At 31.1% G+C, this 21,120-nt stretch overlaps 1 protein-coding gene across 4 annotated transcripts in view; it reads right to left on the minus strand.

The window, feature by feature from the left end:
- LOC145283742 (myoferlin-like) overlaps positions 1–21,120 on the minus strand; it is a 425,198-nt gene that overhangs the window by 135,445 nt on the left and 268,633 nt on the right. For 2 of the 4 annotated variants that reach the window (XM_080132804.1, XM_080132802.1), the window contains one exon: positions 15,480–15,556. In XM_080132804.1, the coding sequence (XP_079988930.1) occupies positions 15,480–15,556 (77 nt within the window). Of the gene's footprint in view, positions 1–15,479; positions 15,557–18,553; positions 18,631–21,120 lie in introns of all 4 variants that reach the window. The other 2 variants (XM_080132803.1, XM_080132801.1) reach the window with 1 other exon arrangement.

Here is a 21,120-nt window from a genome sequence, read left to right on the forward strand (position 1 = left end):
CTGATAGATGCCGCTGCAATAAATTTTAAATATAGATGCTTTTAAATATGGATTGTTAAGGCGCATTTTTTGATTTAATATATAAAAATTCTCTCTGCAACGTGGTTCAAGCGTGCCACCTCATATAAAGTTGGCATGGGTATGGAGTCAAAGAAATGTTGAAAAAACACATTTGAAATGAACATTTGACAATAAAATGTCAGTTTTTTTTTTCTCATAAAAATTTCATATACATAGGCTCTGCTCGAAATATTCCAACAACAATTTACATGTTTTTACGTTTTCCATTGCTATTTTCTTTTTATCCAAATATAAAAACATTCATCAGCCGAGATGCTCATTTGATAGTCTGAGGTTTGATGCATTTGCTGTATCCAACCACACTGATGAGTCTTGAAATTATCAAATACGTGTCTATCGATGACACACACATGTATACACACACGCATGTGTGTGTGTGCTTCCCTATAAGTAGAGCACTGATGGTGGAAATAAGTTTTCACTTGAGCATAAAAAGCAAATTTCTCCTGTAAAAAAACAAAACAAAACACATCCTCTAATGTAACCACTATCATAAAATATAGATAAATATGTACAACATTTCATTTAAAAGTGATATATATTTATTTCATTTATAGTTAACTCAGAGGGTATGGGCACTGAACTGTCAAGGTCAGTACTGACGAAAGTCCAGGTTTGATGCGCTTGCTGTGTCTAGCGACACTAATGAGCCTTAAAAAGACTACGGATGATACACACTAACATATTTTCTCTCTCATATATATATATATATATATATATATATATATATATATACACACGCACACACACACACGCACACACGAGAGAGATTGAGATTATATTATTCTTTGTTTTTCAACTCTGCAACCACATTCCAAAACCTCGATTTCTAAAGTTTCAATTCTGACATAACTGAACTTCTGATGAGAAAAGTGTAAATTTTTGAAACTCCACGGAATAAAGGATAACTTCTATTTTATTTTTTATTTGATGATGTAATAAATAACGTAAATCTTTTACGTCATCAGTTAATGTTTTTCGTTCATATGAGGATTTTAATATACGAACTGTTAAAGATTCCAACATGAAATTCTGAAAATTTCCTGCCCTGGGAGAACTGAAGAAATCGACAATTTCAAAAAGTTAAAGAGAATTTTAGTGAAAAACGTACGACATGAAAAGAAAATGACATGCAGTTACTGTTTGTGCATAATTCAGAGTTTCTTAGACTTCATAAGTGAAAAGAGTTCTGGAGAAAGTTTCATACAAAAAAAATGTAAGGAAAAAAGAAATGTAAGGAAAAAAGAAATGTAAGGAAAAAAAAAATGTAAGGAAAAAAAAATGTAAGGAAAAAAAAAATGTAAGGAAAAAAAAAATGTAAGGAAAAAAAAAATGTAAGGAAAAAAAAAATGTAAGGAAAAAAAAAATGTAAGGAAAAAAAAAATGTAAGGAAAAAAAAAATGTAAGGAAAAAAAAAATGTAAGGAAAAAAAAATGTAAGGAAAAAAAATGTAAGGAAAAAAAAATGTAAGGAAAAAAAAAATGTAAGGAAAAAAAAAATGTAAGGAAAAAAAAAATGTAAGGAAAAAAAAAAATGTAAGGAAAAAAAAAATGTAAGGAAAAAAAAAATGTAAGGAAAAAAAAAATGTAAGGAAAAAAAAAATGTAAGGAAAAAAAAAATGTAAGGAAAAAAAAAATGTAAGGAAAAAAAAAATGTAAGGAAAAAAAAAAATGTAAGGAAAAAAAAAATGTAAGGAAAAAAAAAATGTAAGGAAAAAAAAAATGTAAGGAAAAAAAAAAATGAATGTAAAACAATCTTTGACAGTTTTGAGCTGAAATGCAAGACTTCATTGAAGACCGAAACCGTTTTTTGTTGTTGTTCTAAAAAGAATGATAAAGACAAGTGTTATATTGTGAAGAGTTTAGTAATAAGTATTTCCGTCATGCGCAGTAAGAACATAGTGAAATTAAAAGTTAAGAGAAAATTACCCTCCCCTTTTTCTGAAAGAAAAATAGTGAATAAAATAAAATTAGTAGATAAAAAAAGCAAAAACAAGCAAAACAAAAAGCAAGAAACAAAACTCAAACAATAAAAAAAAGAACGATTAAATAAATCTAAACACTAACTTTACTTTGCAAAACATGCATATTCAGACTGATGTTCACATTTTTATTATCACCATAACGTTTTTTTTTTGTTTTTTTTTTTTTGCAATTGTTATCTTTGATTTCATTAGGATTTTCTTTTGAACTCAACCTGGGAATTTTATCAATAGATAGTAAGGTTGTTCTGTTTTATGATATATAAATCCTTTTCAGGTTATTTAATGCCGATTATGGTCAATTTTGTAAAACAAATAAATAAGTAAATAAAATATGCTTCAAGTTCTTTATATCTTCAAATATTTATTCATTATATTTCATTTAGTTGTTTTGTAGAGAAAAATTGTTATTTTATTTTTTGCTTTGGAGAGTAGGATTGAATTTTGCAAAAGGAAAGGAAAAATATTTTCAGACAGATACTCCTTTTCATAACACCAGCACATTCTCAGGCGATAAAAGGTACCCGAAGACGGAGAGAGTATTGTACATTGAATGTACAAAACAATTATTACTTTTCATTCATGTGTTGAATATTCTTCGAAACATTCAGTGACAGTCGAAGCAAATGACTGTTTTGAGATTAGAAAGTGAGGTTTGAGGTACGAAACTGAAGAAAAATGTGAATCACGTAAGTAATGACGTCATCAAAACGTTAGAAAAAGATTTTGTTCTTGAGTTTTTGAGATGAGAACTGATAATTTGGATTATTCGAATTACTGTTTTCATTTTGTTTTATTTTCAGAGTTTCGGCTGATATAACCTCCAACCTTCTTCTGGTATAATTTCTCAAGATGGTATTTGTCAACTGATCAATGCCATGCCAAGAAGGGCCCTAGAATTAAAAACAGCAAAGGCAATGTTAACTTAATATTAGTTATTAACTTTGCGACCACTTATTTTTTTTTTATTTTGTTCTGTAAATTATGTTTATTGAAATGAACTGTTTCTATGGGTGTCTAATCTTTTTTTAAATTTGTGTGTATATATATATATATATATATATATATATATATATATTCACACACAAATCACAGAAGTCTATATTCCAAATTTCAACATGGTGACCATCTTAACCATTTATTCCTTCAAGTATGTTTGACATGCACAATTCTTGACAGCACCTGTTTTGTAGCGCAAAAGTATTCATTTAATTATTGTATCAATGAATTTATTTTGCCCCTGACTAATCAGAAGACAAAAATAAATGCATATTAGGCATGATTACAAAATCCAAAAATCGAGAGATAAATTATCTTTTTACCTTTATTACTCTATCTTTGAATTTTTCATCTTGGACTTTTATCATTTATTTATTATAATGCTCTGTAATTACATTGAGTTTCATAAATTGAAGGATTGGTATAAATAACAGGTGAAATATAATTGAAGAAACATTTCCATATATATATATATATATATATATGTGTGTGTGCTGTTTGTGGAAAAAAAAAACAGTAATGTGCTTGATTTTACATGTGAAAATATGAGAATAATCCAGGTATCACTTAATCTAAAAAAAAAAAAAAAAAATGCGAAACATGTCAATTATTTGTTGATTTTGGTTTATTAAAATTAAGAGCCACTTGAAAATTTTTCGTGCCAATAATTCTAGGCGAGAAAGCCCTTGTTTCTTGAGAGTCACATTCACTCAACAGATGCACGAAGATATGCAAGGCTAGGTCGAAACGTTGTGGTGATATTGAATTGAACAACAATAAATAATGACCAACAGGATTACTCATCTAAAAAAACAAAACAAAAAAACAAAACAAAAACAAACAAACAAAAAACAAAAAGAAAAAAAATAAATAAATAAATAAAGATAACAATTAAAACGAAACCGGGAGACCAAAAAGACAATTACAAACTACACCAAGAAAACAAGACTAATAGAAAACAAGAAACAAACAAACAAAAAATAATTAGGACATTTTTGCTGATTGGGAGACAAACTGGTGAGATCAAGAGGTGGATGGGTGGGTGTGGGGGAGACATCTATGTGCATGGGGTAAGAGGAATAGTAAGAGATGAGGAGCGACAAGAAAGTAAAATTTACCCACCTGCGGTTAGAATCAAAGATGTCTTTAGATTTGTTAAAAGATGCAAGCCAACATGGTGTCGCTTTGGCATCAATTAATGTATATGCTATTTAAAAGTTACTAGCCCTCCCCGGAAAATTCCACAGCGCTTTCTATATAAATCTGCATAATTTATGGTTAACAAGCCGAACATGCGGGGGAGGGGGTCCCTTTTCACGAGTAAACGATTTAGGGAGCAATTTTACCTCTATAATGCCCCCTGGTGTGAGGGGGGGGGGCAACCAGAGTTATCCCGGAAAATCCGTTCTGGCAAAAATTTACTTTTATCATGATTAATGTTCGTGCAAAATTAAAAAAAAAAAAAAAAAAAAAAAAAAATTCAAAGCGTGGTTATTGAGAAAAGTGCGAACAAACAATCGAACGGGAGTAAATTACTAGGTCCAATCCATCTTTTGTCGGAAGGGACCAATAATAGCATTCCTTTTAAATGATGTCTGTCAGGGTCAATATTATAAAAATAAATAAAAAAATATTATTTGGAATCTTTGGACTACTGATCTCATCTTAAGTGTCATTTTTACAACGTTTCGGTCGATGTAATCTTCGACCTTCTTCAGGTGTATCTTGTCGAATTCTGTAATGTTTCTATCGAACTCAAGAATTTGGGCGGAATTTCGAATGGAACCTTTTATGTACTTTATGGGGGTAGCATTCGCAAATGTATATTTTGGTCGACCACACTGAAAATTGAACCTTCAGGAGAAGGTCACTTTTGCAATTGATTTTTCCAAATATTCTAACCACTGCGCTACAAGTTCTTGCAGACAAACCTTCCCAAGTTTGACAAGATACACCTGAAGAAGGTTGGAGATTACATCGACCAAAACGTTGTGAACATGACACTCAAGATTAGAACAGTAGTCCGAAGATTCCAAATAATACGAATAACCATTCCTCATTTCAAAAATGCAGAAACGTAACAAAAAAAAAAATAAAATAAATAAATGAATAAATAAATACAATAAAAATTTAAAAAAATAACTTCTGTAAAAAATAATCATTGTAAGCTAAATATTCTTTTCATAAATGTAACGAATATGTTATTTAAAATTGTCAATCAATTCTTCTTTAAACAAATATCCGTTTTCTGTTGTATAAATCTCACCTGTCTGTAGATATATGTATGTCTGCCTAAAACTTTCGACAGAGGCGATGGATTTTTACAAGATGGGTATCATTTTGAAGGCCGACCCTTCGGACGACTAATACCGAGAAATTGGCTAAAAACATTAATTTCTTCACTCTCAACTGGCCACTTTTCTATAGGGAGGGGTAGTTTTTTTCGCCGATATTTTCGAAAGTCATTTCCTCTTTTCGATTGTCTAGCCTTAATTTAAACCTATGTCACATCCGGTTTGGCGATGGGCGCAACAGCAAAGACGCCACATTTTTTTTTTCACATTCTTTTCCTCCTTCACAGTACGGGTTCGAGCCTGCCTGCCTACTAGCACTTTTTTTTTTTTGCTCAACACACACCTCCAAACACCCGGGCAACGCCGGGCACCCGGGCTAATCTTACTATAAAACGTCAGGCAAATATTCTCCAAATCAATAAAAATGTACTCATTTGCAATTGTACCGTTTCAGTCGACAGGATGACAATTTGATTTTAGAACAATTCATTTTAAAACGGGTGAATTTAGATGCTTTTTTTTTTTTTTTTTTTTTTTTTTAATCAAGGAGATTAGAAAGTAGATGTTTGAGTTTACTATCGGCAAAAGTGTAACTCTTGCTTTCCCTATTTTGCCCTTTAGTCCACACATTCCCTGAACGAAGTTTCTGACAAAGAGGGAAGAATTGATGTTTTCTGTGTCAGAATATACTCCATCTAACAATTATCGTTGGCAAGTTTTTCACCTCGAGGTAATGTTTTTCTTTATCTTATTACATCAAGTGGCTTCATGCACTATCTGTAGCGATTTCTATTTAAAAAAAAAATGTGTGTGAAACGCATGTTTGAACCTGAAATGCCTTAGCATATTATTGAATTGCAGTTTCTGAAAACCCTTTAAGCTTTAGCCAGAAATTTGAGGCATTTTCAAGAATATAAATCATGTAATGAATTTTAATCATAATTGGGATAATAATTCTAGACATAAGGTTTACTATCATTATATATTGATTTTAATCTTTGTAAGCGAACATAAAACAGTTCTGTATAAGGAATTAATTTTACCCATCCTGGGACGGGTATTCTTCTAGTTGTATATAACTTTATTAAACCGAGGAGTAACTTTTATCAGTAGTAATATGCAAACAAAATGGGTTATTCAAGAAGGTTGTTGTTACAAGGGTATTGCTGTGTAGATTCCTCTTGAAAACATCACAAAATTACCAAGATGACATAAAAAAAAAAAAAAAAAAAGTCAACTGAGAACTTGGCTCATGATGATCAAAGTTGATTTAGAAATTTAATTAAAAAACAAATGACATTGCAACAATGCATCGGGTGTAGTATCTGTTCTTCAGATGCTGCACTTCAATTTCTTGTTCTCTGTCAGTGGAGGACAGACAATTTTTATTTTTGTTCCTTTTCTCCACGTTAAAAAACGACCCTGGTGTCTAACTGTCCCGTGGGGAGGCATTGTAAATAGGAACAACGCAGAAATCTCATCTGATTCTTACACAAGATCACTAGAAAAGGGAAACTTCTCTTTATACATTCACTTTTAATTTTAAGTATACCCAAGTTTCAAATAGGAAAACAAATTCAGCATTTTTATTTATTTATTTTTTTTTTTTTTAAATAAAAATTGTATTCATTTAATAATTCAAATTCAATTCAAGATTAATAGGTTCTTAGGGTAAATTTATTTAATGTGGGATGACAAAATTGATTAAGATTGTTAAAAATTAATTAAACTAATAATATTTCCTAAGTTATAAATCATATTAAAATTATAAAAATTATTTAAAAAATGCAACGTTAGCTTTTCTAACAAAATCAACTCTATACTGCAAATTAGATGAAATTTAAGTCAAAATACATTTCCAGAAAATAGAGATAGGCTTTCTTTTTGATAAAATTTATTTATAAATATAACCAATGAGATTTTTCATTGCTTAAGGTTATTTTAAAATTCTAATGAAAGTTGAATAAACACGAGTTTGAAGATTAAAAAGTTTGAAGTACGACCCATTTATGTAAGTCTACAAAGAAACTAGTAAAAAAAAAAAAAAAAAGAAAAAAAAAAAAAAATTTTTTTCGCTCCATTGTCTGGAAAAAGTAGATAATTTTGTGTAACTTAAAACCGCTGAATTAAGATACAAAGTTTTGCTTTTGTAATTGGTATTTTTCATGTATTTGCTTATTATATTACTGTTCCCACAGCAAAATATGTTAACTAGAGTGATTGAAAAGAAAAAAAATTACAGTTAATAGATATAAGATATTTTACCATGCAAATGAAAAAGCCAAAATATTAGTCATTATGCATATTAGTATAGTATTAATAGATTAGGAAGATTTAGGAAAGGTGGAGAAAATACACAATAAAGGCTTCTTTAATTAAAACAATATATATATATATATATATATATATATATATATATATATATATATATATATATATGAGAAAGAATAGAAAGAAATCCTGCCAAGGAAAAATTACATGAAATTCTAAAATAATATCAACATGTAATAATTAGTGAAAAACAAACAAACAGACAAACAAAATATATATTAAAAAGCACAAAACAAAATAGTAAGCCTTGTTAAATTAAGTAATATCAAGTTAATGGTGGGATTCAATTTATTTGAATGAATGAGAAGTTTGCAGAATTAGTGTAAGAACTTTTTTATCGTAACTGTTTTAGTTTTACTCGTATAAAACATTTTTTTACGCTCAAACAATGTTTAAATTCTTCCATTGGATTATTAAAAACTACCATTTTCCATTATACCATTTAAATAAAAAGTCTATGAAATTCTTATATTTAAGTTTCATTTCGCAAAATAAAACATTTCACCTCGATGACAGTTTTTTTTTTTTTTTTTTTTTTAATTACAGATGTTTTAGCCTTACATGAAAGCCTATTAACCCCCCCCCCTCCCCAAAAAATAAACGTTAATAATGAACCTGGCATAAATTTCAAACTATCAAAATTACATTTCTCCTGTAAATCGGAGTTGATTGCATATTATTTTTTAGTCAGCATTTTGATTAAAAAAATGTCATCTTAAGTTCAAAAAGAAACGGAATCCCACCTCTAAAAATTAAACATTTACATTCAAAGCAGAACTGTATAAACTAAAAGAAAAACATGGAAAGTTTAAGATTTATTTTTTGTTCATCTGAAATATTTCATACAGTAATAATCATAAAAGAATTGAGTTTTAAAGTCACCATTCCCCCAAAATTGAAAAAAAAAATATACATATATATATATATATATATATATATATATTATAAAAAAACAAAAACTATAAAATATTAGTTATGAATATAATTAAGCAAAACAAGTGTTATAGCTTTTTTCCCTTATGAAATATCAAGTCCATAACAAAAACTGGAGAAATTGTCTAGATTATAAAGTTAGCAGTTCAAATTTCAAGCTCATCAATGCAACACGATCAGAAAGTAATAAGTTCTAATCTATATTAGTCATCGCCAATGCAGATATACTAATTTAGTTGATGCAATAATTAGAGATGGGGAAGTTGGGGTGAAAGTATTTTTGATATCAGGAATAACTTGACCATAAATTTAAATATCAATTTATCTTTAATAAAATGAAGAAAAAGTATTTGAAATATATTTTTAATCTAATACATATTGCAAATTTCTAGGAGAAGAAATTAAAACAGATACGAGAATAACAACCTCTGTATTCTTGAATAATATTGGTCTTTTCCCATCTGACAAGAGGAAATATATAAAGAAAATACAAGACAAGGCACCAACATGGATATGGCAATCCCACAGAGTGACAAAAATCGAACAAAGTTTTGTAGTATCCTGAGATACTACTGAAAAGCTCTGGGTAACAATGCTTTGGTTCTGAAACCATGATTCAGAGCCATCATCTGATGAAGGTTTTGTTTGGAACAATGCTGCAGTACAAGCAACAATTATTAATTTTAAATTACTAATGGAGATTTAATATCTGCCTCTGTTAAGCCAAATCTATACTATTGTACTATTTTTAGTCGTGTGCAAGCGATTCTATAAGTCAGTCGATCGGTCTGTCCGTAACACTTTTGTGCTTGGCCTTTTTGATTAAGATCAAAGGTCTGTTGTTAATAGATGATGTTCTTAGCTTTTAAAGCTTTTCTTGGCCTTTTGGCCAAGATCAAAGTGTAGGCTGCATTGCGCGGCATTTGACAGAAGATGGATACATGTAGCAAGTCTGTGTGATGTGTGAAAAGGAGTCAAATTTGAATACATGTTCCCTGCCTAGGTGTGGAATGCGCAGTTCTGTCAAGTGTAATTTTATTCTTAGCCTCTTAGCTAGCTGAGTGAGTGCCCCCTCCCGATTAGGAAGCCTCCAAGATCCCCACCCCCACCTAATTGCAATTTTTTCTTTTCACCCCTCTCTCTAAATTTCACCCATCTTGGAGAGAAAGAAATCAATCACTACCCCCCCCCCATCCATCCACCCCTCATTTTTTTTTCTCCATTTCGTCCCATCTAGAGAGCATCCCCACTTAGAGACCGGCCCGCAGGAGCTCAGGTTCCTTTATAAACCAAAGTGGAACGGGTAGTCTATCAACTAGACGGGGTTGGGAGGGCCCTACTAATCATTACTGGAATTTTTTTTTTCTCCGCCCTCGACACAAATGAATTATATATAGTATTACCTTTATTCTTATCTTTTTTGCTTTTACACGCTAATAAAAAATGTTTTAAAAATTGGGTGCTAAGCAGGACATCCCAAGTACGAAAGGGCGAATGCGGTATTATGGTGAAAGAAGATTCTAGCTAAGAGAAACCTTTGTTTAGTTCTAAAGTGACAAGGATGACCAACGACTCCCATTTTTCCCCCCTTTTGAGTTGGCCTTGTGCCCAAGTTTTTTGTTCATGTTTATTTTTTCCCGAATAAAAGATTTAATATCTCAAAGTGTAGTATCTGTTCGTACTACATGTTGTACTTACGTTTGTAACTTTGTGATATACAGTGGGGGATCACTTTTCTGTATTAATTTAATGTAAAATGATCACCTACTTTACAACCAGTCAGTCTTAAAGCCATTCAAGTCATTCCCCAGATCATTCAAGTTGTTTTTGAAGGATTCCAGTTATTTTTTTAAGCATTCAAGTCATCCTTAAGTTCATTTACTTTTTGTTTATTTAAGTCATTTCAGCCCATTTTTCGGTCATTTTAGTTTATCTTTAAGAATTTCATGTCAATCCTACATTCACGCATTCGTTCATTACACGAGAGCATGCGACTAATGGCTATTGGCCTTGTTAAATATTTAATCCAGGGAGAAAGGGACATGTCCTGTTGGCATAAAAAATTTCCCAGTCATTACCCCCTCTTTTGGAGGGGCAGATTAGCATTTTTTTTTTTTTTTTTGGTATTTATAATAGATAAATAATGACATATTATCCAACAACAGTCGAGTATTTCAAAGTATGTAAATTGTTTTTTTTTTTTTTAATAAACTGTAGAAGCTTACAATTGAAATTCGCTTTATCCATATCCGAGTGAAATAAATAAGCCTTCAACCATTTTTTCTTCTTCCATCACCAAATTAAAATAAAACTTTCACCATTTAAACCGCCAACGCAAAGAAAACCAGATAAAAGAAAATGGTGATAAGAACAAATACAATTTTTTATATTTGTATGTTTTTTTTTTGTTTTTAATCCTGTAGAGATCGAAATTTTAATAAATCGCTAAATATATCTCTAACTATATATATAAATTTATCGATAATTTCTGGCAATCAAGTTGTTGTACATATTTAAAAAAATATAATTGTTTTCTTTTTTTTTCTGAAGATGAAATTTTCCTCGAAAATTCAAGGAACATAGCTCCACGATAACATTATGTTGGTAAATAAATAACTTGTAATCGAAAATTAGTAAAAAGTAAAGATCAATTGTTATTGCTAAAAATAAATTACTACTTGCCTTGGCAACACCGGTTATCCTGCTAGTATGTAATAATGACAATTTCTGTTGTAAGGTTTCAGAAGTATACTTATGGACATGGGATAGTGAGCCGCAGAAGTGACTACACTTTGATCAGGCACATCAAATCTCTAGCAACAACTGGGAAATGCCATGAACCAAAGTAACACTGTCATGAGAGGACAATTTTCCTCTTTAAAAAATGAAATTAAAATTTCTTACATAAATAATATAAATAATAATATAAATTAATATTCTAATATATCATAATATAAAATATATAATCTCCATATATAATAAAATGGCTGCAGAAATTCCCCTCTAGACCAAAGTATCGTAGGTTTGCAACAAGATGCCACATAAAATTTAATACATCTAGACTAATAGCCACTATCGCATGTAGCTTTCGAACACCATTTTAGACACATTTAGTCGTTATATTAAAATACTACATTTCATCCTATGAGCAACACCATCACAATATAGCGAAAGGAATCCCTATTTTTCTCTCTAAATATTTAGTACTACCACTGCTACTAGTTATCACCAGACCAAATTCTACACTTTCCACAAATTCTGTTATTACACTGACCATAACTGTCTGAAGAAAACAGACCTAACATTGTTTCCATTTTCCTATTTATAAATAATAAAGGTTCCCTTATCAAAGTCCGTCCATTCTGATTGGTGGAGCCCTGAAAATTCTCATATTCCACAATGCAATTCTCTTTATAAATGAACGGTCAATCATCCCAGGCAACGTCGGGTCTCTCTGCTAGTCTTTCAATAAAATTCACTGTGAACCGACAGAATCTATACTACTACTACTACTTAATTTCTTTTGATATAATTCAATCTACATCTACAGATTGTCAAAAAAAAAAAAGAAAAAAAAAGACTCTTCTAAAAATAACGAGCTCAACAGTTCAAACAATTTTCAGAATAGTAATGGATCATCTACAAACGCCTGAATATTACGTTAACAACAAATAAATTATAGACCAAAGAAGTTTTTGAAAGACAATTACAGAATGCCACCAAGCAGAAAGACACTGAATTAAAATTTTTCAATACTAATTCAAAGTATATGATAAAAACATCCCAAATGTCTTTCAAATGTAGAAATCAATTAAGTTTTTTTTTATATACATTGAACAAAATGAAGCTATTGTAATTTATACACAACCATAACAATTTGTTTGATACGAGATTTAATTTTAATTTTTTTTCATGTTTTTTTTAGAAAGAAACACATTGAAACACTGATCTTATGAAATCCATTGTAAAATATTCATACACAAGTTGAAGTCTTTTCTTTAAGTTTGTAAAATACGAGTTATTTTATTATCCGTCTCTTTATATTAATCTATCGACTTTTGAAAGAAACATGTACTTGATATCAAACACATTTCAAAGAAATATTCAGATTTTGAAATTTGAGGATGTTTGAACATTGGTGAGCATATCAAGACGGAAAACGAAATTGATCTCCATGATTTCCAAAAGGTCTAGATATCTTATTTCAAACGGATTTGAAAATTAGATCTCATTTGCTGTATTAGGTTGAGGGAAAAGTCTTGCGTATATCATGCCAATTCTATATTTATTCCGGTTGTTTGTGCATGAAACAATTGTCATGTTGACAATAAGGAAAATACTTGAGGAAAATAAATTGTGTACTATGTTAAATGATTTATTATTCAAAAAGTGATGTGAAAAAATTATTCATCAAAATAAAGACCAATCCTGCTTTGAATAATAATAAATTCTTGATAGGTTTCAACTTTATTAAATGATTTAAATCGGAAACCTTTCAAGTGTTGCATTGATTAGAATAGCCTGTAGATAGACTAAAGTCAAAAGCAGGGGTTCCTAACCTTATTTTGTTCATGGACCCCCCCAAGAGCTATTTTATCAGATGTCATCCATAAATGCATAAATAGTAATATTTAACTCAAATATTACTAATTTTTAAGATATGCACAAGGTCTTCATGAACATAATAGATTCAGGGTGGATTAGAATGCTATGACTAAGGTTATGACAACAGCATATTATTTTCATTGTTTTTACTCTCGAGTATATCTTTGACACAGACACAATCAACCGAGAACCACATCACTCTACATAAAAACATAAGATATCAATGGATATATACCTGAGAATCAAAACAAGGAAAATAATATGCTGTTGTCATAGCTCTAGTTATGATACACAAAGCATGAAAACCAATAAATATTTGCTTAATTGAGCTAAGAAACAGTGAAGGTAGAGTACCACATAGGCTGTGATCGTACATCTGGCTCTACAATACTTACCAAAGAAAGCAGCGTTTTAGCGATATTACATATTCTTTGTATACCAAATAATTTATACTAGCTGACTTTGCTTACTTGTTTCGAGGTTTAATTCTTTTTCACTACTTTTTAAAAAAAAAAATTTTTTTTTTTATTACATTTTCACCCCAAACAAGGCACATTGCCACTTTGGTGTAGGGGGCTACTATCAGGGGAAACATCTACTGGGGTACTATGTAGGGATTTGGGCAGCGAGATGTTGGTTCACGTTGCACTTGAACTTATGCATGTCAGTACAGTTGGGGAAGCAGTGACCTGGAATGGAATTCCAAAGTCTAGCAGTTCTGGGGAAGAAACTACTGGAGTAGAAAGATCTTTTACATCTAGGGATCTCTACAGTGTGGGGGTGGGATTTTGCAGCTTGTCGGGTCTCTCGAGGGTGTTTACTTCGTGGGGGCACAAGTGCTTGCAGTTCATCAGAGCATTCACCATTATAATACTTGTAGAACAGGCAGAGGGATGCAACGTTTCGACGATGGGACAGTTTAGGGCCTATCAGATTTGCGACTCTTTTGAACCCTGTCAAGGAGCGAGAGACTAGTAGCCGATGCACCAGCCCAAATATGACAGCAATACTCCATACATGGGCGAATAGTGGCCTTGTAGAGGTACAGGATACTTTCGGGTGTTAGAAGTTTTCTAGCACGGTAGAGAGAGCCCACCTTCCTCGCAGCGGCCCTGGCAATGCTCTCGATGTAATTGTTCCAGCTCATGTTTCCTGTGAACGTTAGGCCAAGGAGCTTGAGAGACGTACTCTCAGATAAAGAGTCGTTGGCCATTGCTATAGGTGGTAGAGAAGGTTTCTTGTAATTATTGAATGAAACCAGTTTTGTCTTGGCGGCATTGAACGTGACCATCCATTTTTGTCCCCATTCCACTACTGATTACTTTGAATCATTGAAACAAAACTAATCAAGAAAAGACAAAATTAATGTTATTGCTAGGTTGTGTACACTATCACAATACCGTAAAGCGTGTCGGAAACATGTACACTCAATTTTTTTTTTATATAAATTATCAGTTATGATTAAACTTTCCTTTCTTTGCTCATAAAAAACAAATTTGCATATGTGATTATTGAAACAAGCTGGACACATGTACGTTAATTTTTGTTGTATAGATTTATCATATGATATTTAGAATCAACAGATTTTCATATGTACCCCTTATTTCGGATAGGCAAAGTATAATTCGTTTGTGTACCTTCTTGAATGCTCTCTTCTGTGGAACTAATGGTCTATGTGGACCCAGTTTGGAATCCTTGATCTATCCTATAGTTTGGATGATAAAGAATGTTCACATTGTAAAATTATTTTTAAACATTGTGTACAAAGATTTTCCCAACGTAGTTGTAATCAAAAACCTCAAGTCTGAGGATGCTTGAAAGAAGATGTGTTTCACTGAGAACTATGCAGGAATGAGCTACCAAGAGTACTGCAGTTGATTTAACACAAAAAAAAAAAAAAAAAAAAAGCTCAAGGGAGGTTACTCGCTTCCAGAGAGCATAAGTTAAAGAGTTCATTTTTTTTTTTTTTAGCACACTAGTATTATAGAACGTATCTTGAACAAAAAATACATATACCAACGGCCAAATAATTCTCTAAATGATAAAACTATAAATAGCAATGCATCATATTGTCTTACCACCATTTTTATTAGATAAATATTTCATGCGATTATTTTTCTCCATTTCACACACGCACAAAAGTCTCTTTCCTTAATTACAAAATGGCGACCCCCACACCAGGTTTCTTCTAACAAAAAGCAAACACTTGCAATAAATCTTTACATTGGTAGAAAAAATCAAATAAAAATAATCACCAGTGTCCCCTGATGAGGAAATAAGAGATATGGGTAAAAAGTTAGTGCCCACAGTGTCATCTTCATTCAATCGGTCCCTGTAGCAAAGGAAAAAAGAATAAAAGCAAAAAAACGCATATTTGATAAGTTTTAAAATTTAAACAAGAGGAAGATGTAACAGAAGTGAAATAAATCCTTGTGCAAACAAGTTATTGCAATTAAGCATTCAGGTTTTGCTTCATTCTCTCAATACAAAATACATTAAATTATTCGAGTTTGGTATTTTATGGAGTCGATTTACTTCTGGCAGCCTCGTAACTCGCTTCCCTTTTCTCGTCCTCACATTCCATGAGCAATGTTTCTGACAAAGGAGGAAGAATAACTTTTCTGGATTAGAATCAACACTTCTTGTTGACTAGTTTTTGACCTTGAATTTTTTTGTTTTAGTTTAGTACATCAAATGGCTTCATGCCATGTCTAGATGGATTTCCATTAAAAAAAATGTTATGAATGTCTGTTTTAATTCGTTAGTTGCATTCAAAAAGCTGATCATAGTGATCAACACTATTTAAAAGTAATCAAACACCATAACAGAATAACGTAATTACGTTGTGTTGCAAGAGAAGACTGCATTATATAAAAATAAAACTTATAATAAAGAATCAAAATAGTTTTTCGTACAATATGGAGTCTATGTCAGAAATTAATTTATTGCCATATTCCACAGCAATACAATTTCTGTGATAATTAAATTGATTGACTTACCGAGGGTGGCTCGGTGGGAAGGGAAAGACACTCATGGCTGTGAACGGCCCGGCCTGGTGTTTGTTAATGAAGAAAATAGGATGTCTATTCCTTATAGCTTAAATAGACATTCCAGTCTCGTTTCAATCCCACTGAACGAGAGATTGAGACTATAAAAAGAGTCACCTTTGTAGGCTTGTTGTTGTTGTAGTTTTGTTCTTGTCGTTGTTAGAGATCTATCAGACCGGTACGATAACTTAACAGCGCGTTATATTTACAAGAATACGTTTGCTTGTAAGCAACGAGGTAATTTTTCGTTGCAAGCTAAACGCCTTTTCTTCCCCCCCCCCCACTCGTCGGTAGGAAATATCGACACTTCTGAAATCAGTTTTTATTCTTCTCCAACTGAAGATATCAAGCAATTTCTAGATTTTGTCATCATCTCGTAGCCAATATATGTCTTGAAAATTTATTGAACATTTCAATAAGCGTTCAAACTTCTATTATGCGTTATAACAGTCTGTACAGTTTGGTACATTCAAAACCCCCGAGCTTACAGTGATTGATATTTGCTTGCTAAAGTCATTGAAATAGTTTTGCAGGATATTGTGCCAATGATTGCAGTCTCAGGCAATTTGTAATAAACTATGGTCAACATCTAGACATTGCAGCTTCCATACGGCGTCCATTTTACGTATAAGTTAAATAAATTGCAATGAGAAACACAACAAAGTTACTCGAAATATCAACCAAAATTCCACTAACAAAAAACAGGTTGCAAGATAACACAATCAACAGTTGTCATAATTTTGATTGTAAGTATTGAAACTAATACGTCGTAATCGTACTTAAATCACAATTTCATTTTTTTTTATTCACAAGAGAGTATTTAATCAATTGGCATAACTGTATATTTACCGATCGTAGCGACTTACTGTTTTGAAACTAGTCCACACTAAATGGTGTAATTCAATCTGAAGACTCATGAAAATGTAGGCCAACACATAATATCCAAAAACTAATTTCGATGAAATGTTTAGTTACAGGAAATTTTATAATAAATATACTTTTATAATAAATTAAATGTTTATTTACATAAATAATTTATACTGAAAGTATTGTTTTTAAATATAAGAAAAATTGTGGAAAAGAAAATGAATTTACTTAACACTTTTAAGACTGAATAAAAAAAATAACCCCAACAATATCGATCACTACATTTGGAAACATCCTTCTTTTGTTATAGTATTCGTAATAATAGGGGACATTTATAGCATATTAAATCATTGTAGCCAACCATTTCAATGTCTTCACACTGTCGCTCGTTCCGGACTATATATATTTTAAACAACAACCCAGAAAACGGATGCCAGCTACGAGTCCAACCTTCTCAATGTTATCCATCGTGCAAACTCGAAGGAACATAATATAACAGCCTCTTCAGATTAAGTTATACCGTTTAGTGCAGACGAATTTTCAAACAGGAAGTTGCTCGGATCAGTAAATATGCGATTACACTAATTTTAGAAATAAGAAATGGGGGGAAAAAGTATTGGTTACAAATCAAAATTCATTTAAGATCATCAAAAAAAATTATAGTAATTTTTCTGTCAAAACTTAATAAATAACCAACTTTTGTCAAAGAGTCAACTATCTCAAATGTTTTTATAAGGAATTTTGAAACAAATCTGAATGTAATGGGTCCTGGGAAATGCTGGGTCAATACAGCGAGTATTTTATAAAAGTCATGTCTATGTTTATTTTTCATTCACCAACACTAGTTTAATTTTCTTTCAATAGCTTTACTTTCCACATTTAAAAATATCCCTGAAAATAAATTAAGAAATTAAAATAATTTACAAAGCATTGAAAATTAACAGATAATATAAACTTTATAACTAAAAAAAATATAAAAAGAAATATTTAAAACTGAAAAAAAACCAAAAAAAAAAAACCCTCACATTTATGTCAATAATTCAAATGTTACCTGCTTGTTGGAAGTCACCTCTGAAAATCAAAGTAGATTTAACCAGACTTAATATCTATAAAGGAAACAAACCTTCTAAATAATCCAGCTTATAGAATATTAATTTTAGTTTATTTTTGTTTGTTTATGGTTGAGTATTGTTATGTATAATAAACTTGCAGCAAGCTAAAAGCTGTGTCCAGGCAAACTTAATTAGTATAATTTAATGCCAGCAAGAAAAAAAATGGCTTCTTGAACTGAACAAGATTTAACATGCAGTTAGCTCAGTGAGAAGGGACATGGGAAAGGGATCAGTCTTTAAATAATAAAAAAAGGGATCAAAAAATGAACTAAGGAAATAATTCAGAACAGTGAAAGGACAAACCATTTTCTCCATAGGCAGAGATAAGATTGGTACTTAAATAACTGGAACATATGACATCATCCTCACTTACTCGATCCCTGAATGAGTGGAAAAAAAGTTAAGTGATAGAGAAAAAAAAAAAAAAAAAAAAGAAACAAACAAACCAAAAACACCAAAGTCATTTGATTCCGACCCTCTACCCATTTTTTTTTTTTTTGTTGGAGAGGGACAAAAAAAAAACAAAAAAACAAACAAAAAAAAAACCCGCTTTAATTTTTTTTTCTTGAAGTTGTGGAATAAGAACTCAGTCTTGCTGGGCAAGCCAATTTCAATCTTTAAAATTGAAGAGCTCTGATTTTGTTTTGTTTTTATTCTCAACAGATGATACTAAAATATAACCAAAACACAGGTGCACTTGTGTAGCAAAAAAATTGACTTATTGAGCACTATTAATTAAAATGGGCAAAAGTTATAACCCATTAATTTAGGAGTGCTTTATGTAAATTGATGGTTGAATAGGAGTCAATTTTGTGCTCATTTTTGCAATAAATACTAACCCCTATTCATCCCTAACCGTGCATCGAATGAATACTATAATACCTATCTCGCTACATCCTGTAACAAAGGTCCATAGAAATTTTCAACCAGATCGACTCAGTAGTTTAAACCTTGGCTATTTTTCTTAATTATTTTCCTGCAACTTTCGTACATTTCATAAATCTGGAACAAGATTCGTTTTAGTGAGCCAAAATTCCTTGCAAAAATTCTACTTTTTTAATCAACATGGCTTATTTATTACAAAAGTGACTTGTTTGAGGTGAACAAGGGTAAAAAAAAAAAAATTCTCTTTTTGACATGAACATAGTTTATTTAATACAGAAATCCTCTGGGTAATTTAAAATAATTTGTCTTAATCTATATTTAGGCCACAGCCGCTAGAAAACCACGGATTCCACTAAATTTATTTTTAATACTAAATAATGCACATTTCGTGTTCATATAAATACAAACACAACCGATCAAAACTCTGTATATTAATTTAAAAAAACATGGTGTTAAGTAACACTGGTCAAGATATGTATGCACTGCTTTAGAGAAATATAATGAACGAGGTAATTTAACCTTAAATTACTTTTATTGCTAAGAGAGAAAATAGCAATACCATATCAAATAGACGACAAAATAAAGAAAAAGAAAATTGAAGATTTTGTATCACTTGGTTGCAGGATCCTCATCTGACATTAACAGAATACAGGAATAACAACATTGATACAACCAAAAGAAAAGGAACAAAGCAGGAATAACAACATTGATACAACCAAAAGAAAAGGAACAAAGCAGGAATAACAACATTGATACAACCAAAAGAAAAGGAACAAAACAGGAATAACAACATTGATACAACCAAAAGAAAAGGAACAAAACAGGAATAACAACATTGATACAACCAAAAGAAAAGGAACAAAACAGGAATAACAACATTGATACAACCAAAAGAAAAGGAACAAAGCAGGAATAACAACATTGATACAACCAAAAGAAAAGGAACAAAGCAGGAATAACACTTCTAAAGATTTTACATTGCGTTGATAATTCTTGTTGTATATGTAATTGAAACCTGGACTATATCAATAGAGAATGAGAAGAAACTCAATATCTTTGAAATGAAATGTTTAAGAACTATCCTGGAAATAACTCTGGAGATAGACAAATACTGATATCAGAAAAAAAAAGGTTTAATATTCACACAACCATCAACAACCTTATTTTAAAAATATAACGATAAACGTGGTTTTGACATGTTTTCCGGTTACTAGACTCCAACCATGTAAAGAAATCAGAAAAAAAAATCATTGAAGAAACTTCAAGCAGATAACCAATCAAAGAGATGGGTCAACCAGATAAGGATTAATACTGGCATGCTACTCCCGACAGTAGAAATACTGGCCCAAGACCGTGATAAATGGTAGAAATTTGTTCTTAAGCATATAGTGAGGCTCTCTGGAGTATGCACATAAGTCAAGTTTCCTTTTAGATAAAATTCCTTGTGTGGTTTACAAACTAGACACAGAATCTCCATTATCGTAAGGGTTAAATCTCAACCAAATCAATCCTAACTCTGAAGAATAAAATAACTCCCTGCTTAAAAAAAGAACAATTTTATAACACAATTCGCCCCCATGAATTAATAAAATTAAATAATACCTTTTATTAGTCTTTCAGCAGCAATGGTTAGGAATTACATTCTTGATATTCGCTTTTGCGTCAACATTTATCTATAAGGGTTTTTTTTTTCTTCTTCAAGCCTGAAAATCTCAAGTGTTTTACAAAATGTTTGGCAAAAAAAAAAAAAAATGATGGAAAAATTGTGGGATTATGTTCTCCATGCATATATAGGTCTGGATTCCGTTTGGGGCATGTCAATCATCTATGAGTTACATAATGTTAAATAAATTTGTCAAATGTAATTCTATAGTTAAAATAATTATTTCATATTTGTGGAATATATTACTCTCAGAATATATAGCTCCGGAATCTCTTGTTATGCCATCGATTTTAAAAACGCCGTCCATTTTGTTCAACACACT

This window comes from Euprymna scolopes, chromosome 8 (genome assembly GCF_053919585.1).
Source record: "Euprymna scolopes isolate OS-2025 chromosome 8, ASM5391958v1, whole genome shotgun sequence".
NCBI lineage: Eukaryota > Metazoa > Mollusca > Cephalopoda > Sepiida > Sepiolidae > Euprymna > Euprymna scolopes.